This window comes from Poeciliopsis prolifica, unplaced genomic scaffold, assembly GCF_027474105.1.
Source record: "Poeciliopsis prolifica strain line A6 unplaced genomic scaffold, Auburn_PproV2 SCAFFOLD026, whole genome shotgun sequence".
NCBI classification, from domain to species: domain Eukaryota; kingdom Metazoa; phylum Chordata; class Actinopteri; order Cyprinodontiformes; family Poeciliidae; genus Poeciliopsis; species Poeciliopsis prolifica.
In genome coordinates this window covers 1893932-1906632 of record NW_026562401.1, presented here as the reverse complement: position 1 = coordinate 1906632, position 12701 = coordinate 1893932, and the positions used below count along the sequence as shown (strand labels likewise).

Genomic DNA, 12701 nt, shown 5'->3' with positions numbered 1-12701 from the left:
ATGCTTGACAAAAGTTGGTGAGAAAAGTTTGAGAATCACATGTCTCGAGTTACCTGAAACATTTTCCCATAACCTCTTCTTCCCAGGCTTACATCCTGCTGGACTGTGGTGATGACAACATATGCATCCCCGACCTGCAGCTCTCCGCCAGCATGTAAGACTTAACAGTCACGCCCTTTGACCCCAACCTGCAAATGCTCAACAGTTAGACATCCTAACAGGCACACAAGAAAGAAAAGCTAAAGCAAAGACAGAATATCTGCTATTCCTCAACCAATGAACAAAGTTTACATTGAACCTGCTCACATTTTGGTCCTTTTTAACCTGTGAGAGATTTTGCGTGCACACATGTATGTGAAACAGCCTTCTCTGTATAGTGTTTCCAGCTGTACGGCATCTCCATGGCAGCCTTATATAAATATCCTCTCACCGGCCAGTGACTAACATATACAGGCTCACGCACTGTTGGGGTGGGTGTGGGTGTGGGGGAGGAGGGGTGTTGCATTCCTTTGCAGCTGATTGCACATTAACTCCAGTCCTGAAAATGATAAATGCAGTAATTTGCTTCTTTTTGTCCATTTTTGTCTCTGTGTGTGCTGTTGTCTCATCACACAAATCCAGCGATCGCTCCGAATTGGTGATTGGAGACGACAATCTGATCATGCTGACCATCACCGCAATGAACCGCGGGGAGGGGGCCTACGAGAGCGAGCTGCACACACTGATACCACCAGAGGCCGACTACATTGGAGTGGAGCGCAGGGTGGAGGTAGGGACTCAGGATCAGAAGCTCACATACGCTCATCGCAGACATGATGTTTTAATTTTGACCTGGGGTGCACAAGTGAACACACACTTCTACTGGCTTAAATTTCCCAAAGCACATTTCAGAGAAGCCAGAAACTTTTTTTTAGCAATCACCAAGTTTCTGGCGTGTTTCAGGCTTGATCTTTGACCCGTCTTGTAAGCGTCCAGTTCTTGGTTCAGATCTAGCTCTTAAATATTCTCCATAAATTGCTAATTGTTAAATTGAGTTCAGTTGGATGTTGCGTTAACCTGCTTTCAGTTCTGATGTTTGTTTGGTATACTTATGTAACATCCAGTTGTTTCCATGTTTTGAACATTTAACTGTTCATCTGAGGCAGCGTTGAAGAATTTGGAGGTCGTGAAACAAACCCCCAGCATGATCCTACCGTCACCATGCTTGCTGTTGGAATTTTCTTCGGTTTAAAAATCTCAATCTCAATCATGTTTTTGCTATGCTGGCTATAGACCTTCATATTTGTCTCATCTGACTCTAAAACCTTTTTCCAGAAGATAATCTAAAATAAAAGTTGGTTCCACATCAAGAAACAAAAAAATATATATAAAATAAAATAATGAACTCTTCTCTCAAGAAGTTGGCTATGAAAAGTGTTTGACTTCTCATGAACTTGCTAGTCTATATATTGAAAGGACTTGTGTGAATATTTCTGAGCCACTATGTATGGTTTTAAAACTATGACACAATCAGAACTAAAATGGAACTTGTGCATCCAGTTTTTCTTCTGAATATTCTCTGAATTAATCTTATCTCTCCTTTCTACTTCAAACATAATAATAATGGTCCAAATTCATCCCTAAAAAATCTAATTTACCATGACATTCATGCTGATAGAGAGTGTATGTAGACTAATACAGTTTTCCTATTGAGGCTCAGCCAAATATGAGTTAAGGAAGTGTGCTATTTGAGGCTGAAGTTAAGGTGCAGCATCACTTCCTGTTGTGTCATTAAGTCATGCATTTGGCCTAATTACTGCGGGGTTATCAGCAGGATATGCTTTACTGGCATCAGCCCAAAAGCCCCTATTATGATTAACAGGCTGCATTAGGAACCATGGTAATGGATAGGGTCAGCTTGTGCGCATGTGTGTGTGTTTGCGTGCCCACGTGTGTGTATTTGTGCTAATGAGTGTGTAATGGAGCTATTTGATTGATTATATTGTTAGTGTCAGAGTATCCATCACTCTTCCTCGCCCATCTCCCCCTTCCTCTTGACTCTGATCTGATGGTCTCTCTTTCTTCCTTCTCTCTTTCCTAACATTCTCAGTCTCATCTGTTTTTCTTCCTGCAGTCTCTCTCCCAGCTGAACTGCGAGTACAAGACAATCAATGAGTCCAGAATGGTGGTTTGTGACCTCGGGAACCCAATGGTGACAGGAACGGAGGTGAGTTGTGACTCCTCAAAAAGGATAAACACAGACTCAGGCGCTTTAGTAAAACATCCATGCTAAGAAATCCTCGCCTCCCCTTCAAGCCTAATTTGACTGATGGTTTCCAAAGTTTACCGATCATCACCTTGACCCTCATTCTTCACCCTCTGGCTCCCATGGTTGTGCTTGCGTCACGCTCAACTTGTGCATGCGTGCCACGGTAATAATCCATTAAGCTCCTGCGCGGCCGACACATGCAGGAAGCTGAGGCTTTGTAAGATAAAGAGCGGTCTCTACCGACATGAAATTCTAGCACCCTGTTGCACACGGACTCGGCTAAAAAAAGAGCATGTCGCATGAGGCTTTCTTTCAAAGATGTCAAGGCTGGCAGAGAGGTGCGTCAGCTCTTGGGAGTTGACACGGGGCATTCTGATAAATCAATTATGCGGTCATGTTTCACAGTTTGGAGGAGGGGGGCCTTGTGTGTTTGTGTGCTTGACAGCTGGCCAGATGTTTCCCCTTATTCAACTTTTCCCCTTGCCCTGTTGGACGCTCGGGAATCCATCAACTTATGCAGAACATACCTTTACGCACACTCCATATGAGCTCTCTAAGCACTAGAGCTCATTGTTTGGGCCACATGACAGCTGTGGAGATCTAGAGCAGAGTGATTGGTGTCCATTTCTGAAAAAATGCAGATTTCTACTCACTGGTCTGACGCTATGCTTGAATATTCTCTTTCTTTATTTGAAATAATTTAGTTTATTAAACATCTACCAAGTTTCAGTGGAACTCCACTGCTATGTTATCTAATATATGATGTACAATGAACAGAAGAACATTCTTGTAATCTAATAAGGTGTTTTCTTTAATGGTTAATTGCAGATTGTCATGTTTTTAATTACACTTGTTTTTGCATTTATTTGGTTTTGTTACTCATTTTGTGTCAGTGTTTACCCACCAATAGCTTAAAATTGTGGACTCACCCGCATCACATTTAATGAGTTTGTGAAGAAATCAACATCAGCATATCTTATGTTGACATGTGACATTCATAACAAACTACACAAAAAACTTTTTTATTTGCAATGCTGCAAACGTGGACTGACGGAAGTACCAAAATAACCTCAAAGAAGTTCTCAAACCACTGCCCGAAACCACTTTTCCCAATGTTGCTGTGAAGAACCATTGTTTTTCTGCATTATAGCTAAACCTAATGAGCCAAAGCTGAGCAGCCCCAGGACCACTATACCCAAATGCAGAAGAAGTTTATTTATTTCACCTAAATGAGTTTTGGACACACAGACGATTCAGATTGACATGACAACTGCAAGCTTTTTGGGAAAGTTAAAATGGGTGTCAGCTTCTTTTACATATATTCTTCACAAAGAAGACACATAATCAATTCTTTCAACAAACAGACAAGAAAACTTTTGGAAACTCCCAGGTTTTTCAGGTTTTCAAACAACAGACCAGTAGCAGAGTTAACTGTGTCCTCCTTGAGATTCCCTGTCACCCATCCTCTTCTTTTAGCTGATGGAGGCTCGTTCCACATTTGTAGATCTTCCCCCGCCTGGTTTTTCCCTTCCAAGTTCCCTGACGTGTCCCGTAAAGATAGCTTGACTTTGTCGCCCCTCACCCCCTGGAGACATGGCTCTTGAAGTTTTTAATACAAGTCTGCATGCTGTCATTTCCCCCACTCTGCATCGGAGGCTCGTCCTGTTTTTCAGCAAAAGATCACATGTGCGTGTAAATACACACGCGCCACAGCAGTCGATGGCGTACCAAAGCCTCCACGTGTTTTGCGTTAGCCTGGAGGACAGGGAGATTTAAACAGAGGAGAGACGAGGAACTTGACTGTGGTTTCTAAATATGTGTCTGTTGTCTGGCTTTTGTCAGATTTAGGAAACTTGCTGTTATCAACACATGCATACACAATCCAGATATTGTGACTATGAAATAAGGGGTGGGGGGATACGGTTACATGGATTTTACTGTCTGCCTTTGATGTACACATGCATCTAATTCCTCATCATCTTCCTATAGGGTCCCTCCTCATTCTGTCGTCGCATGATTTTAATACATTTTCTCTGTTTCTTGGGTTTGTTGATGTTCCTGAACAGTTGTCCGTTGGTTTGAGGTTTTCAGTCCAAAGGCTGGAAGACTCCGGTCCGAAAATCAGCTTTGCGCTACAGATCCACAGGTGACACAATCATGAGCTCACACACACAACACGCACAAAGGGATTTGTTTGTCTTCCCTCTGCTCTGTGTACATGTGTCCCGAGTCCATGCTGATAGCACCGCTGTCTGCGGTCTCATGTGGCTGGCCACAGGGACGGAGAGAGCCAGGGACAGGAGGAACACAATGCAAACTGTTTCTTTTAATGCACCATTTGTCATTTTGTACATGCAGCTATTCACAAAGCAAACCTTTCAAGGAGTCAGCTGAATATCATACTATTTTCATGATGGCCATCTTTGAGTTTTGTGAGGTCTAGTAAAACAGCAGCTCTTTGTTATAAATGAGATGAACGCCTGAATTGAAAGACACACAGTTCGGGTGAAAACGTCACATGCACTCATCATAAACAAAAAAAACATTTCACATTCGTTTTGAGATTTTACTGATTTATTTGAACTTTTCTTTCTCCTCCACTGTACAATGATAACACAACAAGAAACTTCAATATGTTCTATAAATACGAACATGAGTCTAAACTTTGAATTCACTGTTTTTGTTTTTTTTTTTTTTGGAGGGAAGCGGTGTCCTTATAGTATCAATATTATACATGCATGCTAAGAAATATGCACACACTCCCACTTATATTAGTTGCTTGTTGCTTCCAACCAAGTTGTTTTTACAGCCATCAATAAGCCTCTGGCATAATTCTGACTGAATATTTGTCTGGACATCTTGGCAAAATTCACAGAGCTCTTTTAAACTGACTGACTTTAAAGGACAGCCCATCATTCCCAAATGGACTGAGGTCAGCGCCGTTTTGAAGCTTATGTTAGCATTTATACCAAAATCACTTCAAATGTGTTTTTGAGATCATTGCTGGAACTCATTATCTCTTTTGATTAGAAAAGCCGCGTCCTCAGTTGTGAAACGGTTATTACATCATAGCAGATGGATGCTTATAATTGTCGTTTCTGACTTTGTTTTCACCCTTTTGTTGGGTCGTTCTTTCAAATACTCATCTTGTTTTCATTTTATCATATGACAGACATGCAGCTCTTTGAAAGGTTATTTTTGTTTGTTTTTTAAGTTTAGTTAGTGGATTTAAAAATAGATTTTAAGGCATTTTTAAGTAGTTTTGCTTATTGTGTTTGTGATTTTTCTCTACAGCTCCAACAAGGACAACTCTGAAAGTAACATGGTCAGTCTGAATTTGACTGTTGCTGCTAAAGCTCAGCTTGATTTACGCGGGTGAGTCCAGCATGTCTACAAGTTTTTGTTTTTTTGTAGGAAATGATGCTTGGATTCCTATACAACAGCACATATTTATTGAAGGATTAAAACCAAACTATATACATACAGGGTTATTTGTCAGCTCCTCCACACTAATGCATACACAAAGGCTCTCACAAACACTTCAAAGCCCGGTGCCTGACATGCTGTTGTTTAGGTGTGGTCAGTTGAGCACACAAGCGAAGAAGCAAGGGGGACAAATATTACATTTTAGTTGTATTTAAAGTACTGTTGTTGCAAAACATGATTTTACTCTCAAGTTGAAATGAGATAATTAGCCTTGATCATGGGGTGAAGCTTAAATAGTTTGACTGCACGTCCATGCAGCTTGCAAACACCACACCGCTAACTGGAAACCTAGACATCTTTCTTTCCCACTGAAATTAATTCATTATAAAACTCTACAAAAGGTATCATGACAGTGATGAGATCAAAGATCAACATATGTATCTGACACTGATTGTATACAATATATTTTTTTTTCTTTGTAGGAGATTTCAAAGTTGCACATGGACTTTCTGTTAATCTGGCGAACCATGATTAAATCTGTTTGCAAAATAGTAAAAGTTTCCAAATGTTCTGCAGATTAAAAGTAGCCCCCATGGCTGGAAATGGTACATTTGCCAATCTTCATAAAAGCAGAAAAAGCCACTGCATAAGAATGAGCAACATTTATATCATTGCCTTGACTTTAAGACAATGATACGAACACTGTTGAAATGTTTGAATTGAGACAATATAAACAAAACTTTATGAGCATTTTTGTGATGCTCATGAAGTTTTGGACATGCATTTAAATTACCTGGAGGTCAAACTATTTATGCACTGCAATTTCAAGAGCATTGAAAGGCGATGATGTAAGAAGATTTACTGAAGACCAGAAACATAATCCTTCCTCTAAAATAAAATTAAAAAAAGCTCTGCATGGACTTTGCAAGTTCTCCACAAGCATGCCTGGGTTCATCTTTTTCTCTCAGTCCAGAATCATGTTTATCATGTTAATTGGCTTCTCTTAAGTTGCTCTAAGGTATGAGTGTGTGTCCATTCATGTTTGTTTGGACACACACTAACACCTTATTTTTCTTTTCTGTTTTTTGCTCTGTGTGAGTTTTGAGATAAAACTTTGTGTTTACATTCAATCAATTTGCCCTTGCAGGGTGTCTCATCCCTCTCAGGTTGTGCTTCCGTTCCCAAACTGGGAACCCAAAAAGAAACCTGTTAAGGAGGATGACGTTGGTCCACAAGTAACTCACATATATGAGGTACATTTCAGATGCATATATGTCAAAATTGAAAGCAATTAGCTCTAATAGACAGAAAGATCAACTGAAAACTACTTAGCCAGTTTTCTATTAAATTAAGTGGAGAGCTATGGAGTGGGAAGCGGGGGGTATCAAACTCTGCTGCTCTTGTCCTTACTTTTGGTGATAAAGAAGAAAAAATGAGGGGATAAAATAGGTGTTTAAGTCAGGCTAAGAGGAGAGCTCTTCGGGATAAAGTAAACAGCAACACTAAAACACAGTCACAGTAAAACCAGAGGCTCTATAAAGAATTAGGATGTGGCTCATCAAAGGTTTCCAGCTCAGCAGTAATTACTGCTGTGAGGGTAGAAAGGCCTTAGAAGGAAGAAAAACAGAAGGGAATAAGGAGTTAAGTAATGAAGGAGGGAGGACAGACGCACGGAAATGTGTAATAAATGAGTGTTGCAAATTAACATTTTAAGATAACGACAAAAAAGGCAGAAGGAGTGAGAACTGCAGACGGCCATTGTCAGTCTGCACTGATTTCTTTTTGCTTTAAATGGCGGGCAGCTTCATTGAACCTGAGTGCAGCATTGTCTGCCCTGTCCTGCAGCTGATAATGATTTTCATTCATGGTACTTTTCCCAGTGGGCAGCTGCTTCTAGTTAGAGGACTGAGGGTTTTTTTTTTTTCCTCTTCTTTTTTTAATTCTTGCCCTGCAGCACCAGGATAGGATCATGTCCTGTCTGAATGACTTGCTTCAATGTATTATAGGTAGGGGGTGATGGGAGATCTGCATCGGGGTGAGACGAAGACGGCAAAAAGACGATTTATTAAATTGAGGGTCAATTTAGCCTCATAACTTATTCCCTCTAGTTTTGACAATGAACCTGATGAAGTTTTTACTTGTCTTGCCTTTCAATCCCCAGAGACTGAAGGCTGCATTAGCATTATCTTCATGAAAACACAGGTGGCCTGACTCATCGTACCACAGTTATGATAACCTGATTACAGCCCTGGTCACATGAGACCTGCTAATAGGGCAGAAGAGGGTAAAACCTTGACAGCTCTCTGTTTTTGCTTTTCTCTCTCCAGCTCCATAACGCCGGTCCCAGTAGTATTGGGCAGGCTGAGCTTCAGGTCGGCTGGCCTGCCCGTTTCCGTGATGAGAACCTGCTGTACGCCATGGAGATTCAAACTGACGGCCCAATTAGCTGCCGGACAAACACCAGCCTCAACCCACAAGGCCTCCAGGTGTTTTACAAGCTCGTGCATTTGGACACGTATTCCAAAACCAAAACGTTTGAACTCATAGATGTACCTGCTGTAATGGAAATCAATAAATATACATAAACCTGAAATATACATATGTCCCAAACCTTTGCAATTTAAAAATACCCTCTGTTTGATTCATTTGACAAGTTTAAAATATTATTTTAACAAAATCATGGGTGCAACACTGACTGCCCCCCGTGTGACAAGTCTTACTAAACAAATGGAGCTGAAGCATTTTTGTAGTTTAACCTTCAATTTTCAATTTTAGGTTAACATGCCATGACACAGCGGCTTCTTTCTGGGTAAAATACTCATCACTCTTTAAAATGAGCAAGACTGGAGGACTTGTCATTCAAGTAAGGCAGACATGTGTTGATCATTGCAAGTCAGCATATGGCTATAAAAATTTGCAACCCACCTTAAATTGTTCACATCTATAAAAGTTGACTTTTTAACAATGGTAACTGTGGCAAAAGCAAAGCTGAACGAGAACCACTCACAGTGAGTACGGTGGGCGATGGGCTTACAACAAATTGTCAGAGCTTGATTCAGCAAAGGTTGGTATCAAGTGATCACCAAGTTTCCAGAGCGACCCTTTAATTTATTTGCTAAAGTATGTAAAGGGAAATACTTCTTTGTCATACCCACACAAACGTAAACATGTAGAGTTTTCTAAATGCTTCTCCGACTTTATTAACTGAAATGAACGATCTGCTTCGGTCACAGGAGGTCAACTTTGAACTTTTTAGAAAACCAGTTCTAGCAAAACTGAGTTTGCCATGAAATCAATGATGAATTATAGTAGAATATTTCTCAAAACCACTGTTCTGTGCGATGGAGGATCTGTGAAGCTGTTTGTCTATGAATGATTCTAAGGTGAACAGCATCATGTACTCAGATTTTAAGAAATCTGACAGTATCTACCAGAAAATGAATTGTCATTGAAATAAAAAAAATGTATAAATAATGATAATGATCAGAAAAGGTTCACCAAGCACAAACTCAACTTTCTCCAATAACCATGTAACCATGTTAGAACCTTTAGGTTGAACTGATTTGTTTTCTGTGTAAAGCAATGCACTCAATATAAAACACTTACATTTTTCAGTGTGAAAGTGTACTCCTACCATAAATGTTTATTTTTAAGGCTGTCTACAGTGGCGTCAATAAATGTGAAAGACAAATATATCCTATTTTATATAAAATTATCTCCTGCATACAGTTCCTACTGCTACTCCAACAAGCTCCTAAAATAAGGAGGAAGGACCGGCGTTATTTCAGACGTTGGAAGAGTTTCCAGTAGCAGTGATCCCATCTTCCTTTTAACTTTAATAAGAAAATATTAGCTTCTTTGTGTACACTGGTTTGATTACAGCAGATTCTTCTTAAACTGATGTTTTTGAGATAACACTGTAGAATCAGTCATTTAATCAATCGGCCAACTGTGGCATAAAATGTCCTTATTTATTTGCTAAAAATTCTGTGGTTCTGTTTCTAATCACAGGGCTGGAGGAGAGGAAGAAAACAAATGGCATTGTGGTTCCAAAAATAGTTGGTCTGAGAAGACAAAATAATCAATGTGCGCTCAGCGTGCTGGCTTTTTCAAATATTTAAATTAAAATATTAAATCAAGCTGTTCCCTCTGGCCTCCCTCCAAAGCTGAGCTTCCAGAGCAGAAACAATAAAATCTATCTGTGTTATCTGAAACTTGAGGACATGTGGGTTATTTTCTCCTGTCTATATTTTTTTTTTCATTGTCAATGTGACGGTGTAACCGGGAAATTAAATCTCCTTAAATCCAACTTTATACCAGACATTCTTTGATCAGATTTTACACTTGTTTCTGCAGCTGGATGTTTTGTGGGATTATATTACGTCTTCCAAATCTTTGGGCTTTACTTTTCAGCGTTTAGTAAGGTCATATTATGAGTCTCCCAGACGCTGACAAAATAAGCAATATGTGGCGATCATTGAGTTTCACGTTCTGAAGAATTGTCTTCAGAAAGCCCAAATATATGCCAAAGATATTTGAACATTGTTTTTTATTGCTTCCTCCTCTGCTTATTTGAGATGGTTACATGCACCTTGTAGACCCCTAAAACAAGGCAGAGATATGTCTGTACTGTAACATTGAAACTCTTCTTTGATAAGTATCATGTTTGAAGTTTGGATCCACCATTTCTAAATCCCAGACTAATGTTCTGTCACCGTCTCCTTGTGTCAGATCTCCTCTCTGCAGGACACTCCAGAGCTGTTGGGTTTCCTGAGGAACACCACTGATCCTCCTCACCGCCACAAAAGATCTGTCAGCACAGCTGAAAGTTATAGCAGCAAGACCTTGGTGAGTGCCCCCGGCTTCTCTCAAGAAAACAAGCTAGAAAAACATTCATTAGTGATTCACAGGTGCTTCATGTCTGTCTTCCTACTTTCCACATTCAGAACTGCACCAACATCTCCTGTCTGAGGATTACGTGTGTGGTTGGTCGGTTGGATCGAGGCCAGAGTGCTGTGCTTAAGATTAGATCGAGACTGTGGGCACACACATTTCTACAGGTAGTAATTCTTAAATTTTATAAATTATTTAAATATTGCGCTTTGAGTATTTTCACACCCATTAAGTTGTGTGTTTTATCTTAAAGCGGCGTAACGACCCATACATCCTCAACTCAACGGTATCCTTCGTGGTCATATCTGTGCCTTATCGTGTCCAGCCCCCTGCTCTGCCTCAACACAGAATATCAGTAAGAAAGAAACAGTAAACAATCACTTTGCATGTATATTCTCAGGTGGGAAAAATAAATCTGGCATCATTTGCATCTCTTTTTCTCCAGATGGGGACCCTCGTGTTATGGGGGACTCCTGATGTGTCGTTTGCTGTTCCACTATGGGTCATCATTCTGGCCATACTGCTAGGCCTGCTGGTGCTGGCCATGCTGACATTAGCTATGTGGAAGGTAAATAAGCACAAGTAGTTTTCACAGTGCAACACTCTTGTTCTAATTCTGATTTTTAAAGATTTTGGTTCTGAAAAGGAAGAACATTCTTCTGGTTTGTGGCACTCAACAGTTCCTGAGGCTACCATAAGCTTTTGAAAGTTTTTAATTGGACTTTTCTTCTTTTCTGACATTTTCTATTTAGTCCTTATACCTCACTATGTCAACATAACATGCAGATATTTTCTGTGTTTTTATAGTTCTAAGACAAACTAGAATAATTCAGGGGTTATTTTGTAAAGTTTTTAAGGATGTGACCAAAGATTCAGGTAAAAATGTTTTTTTTTTCATCACTCTTAGATAAGCTCACTGAGAGTTGCTATAGACTGCTGCTCACCCTGTCACCCTTTCCTCTTCTCATCACTAAATACAGTGGCAGGATGTCTTATTGTTTGGTCACAATATTTAGCACTTTCAATATCTGGCCAGAGGACATAACTCCTTTTGTTCAACTTACATGCACAGTTTGGAGGTGTGTGCCCTACTCCTTAGAATCAGACACCAGTGCAAAACAGCTGTCTGCTGATAGCACAAATCTATCAGCAGACCTGAATTCAAGGCGACTGATTATAGCACTATATGTATTGCCATGATGTTCTAGGATTGCCCATTTTAGCTGCTTGCTGAGATCCTTCAGGATGCTGCCAGAGCAGAGGCAGGGCATCCTGAAGCACCGCTAAGAACAGTATGATAAATTACGAGAAGCCACCTGCCCACTGTGGAGTGGATTTTCTGGATAATATTCTAGCTGTGGCATAAGGCCCGAGGAGACATGAGAAGGTCATGCTGGTAGATGAAGGCTATACCTCACTAATAAGCAGCCTTCATGGTCATCAGGTTCCTCTTTGCAGTTGGAAACAGATAAAGCTTCATATGTCCACTACCGGTTCATAGGTCCACTACCGGTTCATATGTCCACTACCGGTTCATAGGTCCACTACCGGTTCATAGGTCCACTACCGGTTCGAAATAACAACAAAAAATATGTTCTTACTCTCCTCAACCAGTTTTGAAGCTATGAAGGAATAATAAAGCAGCTATTATCAGATATTACCGCAATAAACTGCAATAGGCATTCACCATATTTTAAATTGGAAAGGCTAAGGCCAGTTTAGGTGCAATATTTCATATGCTCTTCAGCCAACTAATTTCTTTGCCCAGTTGAATACACTTTCACTCTGCTTAATATCCAGAAGGTATACATTTCAGTCGCTAAAGCTTACAGAAAGTGTTGGAGAAACTGTGAGGACAGAAAACAAGAGTGAGGGAAAACATAGATTGGACAGAACAATTCTGAACTATGATTTCAAACTTATTTGATTTTCCAGAGTCTCAGTCCTAGAGTGGAAACTGACATAAAACCAGAAAAAGTCCAAAGAAAAACTTTGAAAGATCTTAAAGTGCAACCATTAATCAAGACCTATTGACTCAGAACTTGAAACTTTGGCACAGTTTTCTAATACAGTTTCTTTAATATGTCTTTGACAGCATTTTTGTTCTGTTGCATATTGACTTCTGAATGTGATT

At 40.0% G+C, this 12701-nt stretch overlaps 1 protein-coding gene across 1 annotated transcript in view; it reads left to right on the top strand.

Annotated features, from left to right (window-relative positions):
- Nucleotides 1–12701, top strand: part of itga8 (integrin, alpha 8) — a 48093-nt gene that overhangs the window by 34162 nt on the left and 1230 nt on the right. The window contains exons 19-29 of the mRNA XM_055048166.1: nt 87–154; nt 622–769; nt 2114–2206; nt 4315–4394; nt 5543–5623; nt 6822–6927; nt 8002–8160; nt 10406–10522; nt 10621–10734; nt 10821–10922; nt 11013–11135. Coding sequence (XP_054904141.1) covers nt 87–154; nt 622–769; nt 2114–2206; nt 4315–4394; nt 5543–5623; nt 6822–6927; nt 8002–8160; nt 10406–10522; nt 10621–10734; nt 10821–10922; nt 11013–11135 — 1191 coding nt within the window. The remainder of the gene's footprint in view (nt 1–86; nt 155–621; nt 770–2113; nt 2207–4314; nt 4395–5542; nt 5624–6821; nt 6928–8001; nt 8161–10405; nt 10523–10620; nt 10735–10820; nt 10923–11012; nt 11136–12701) is intronic.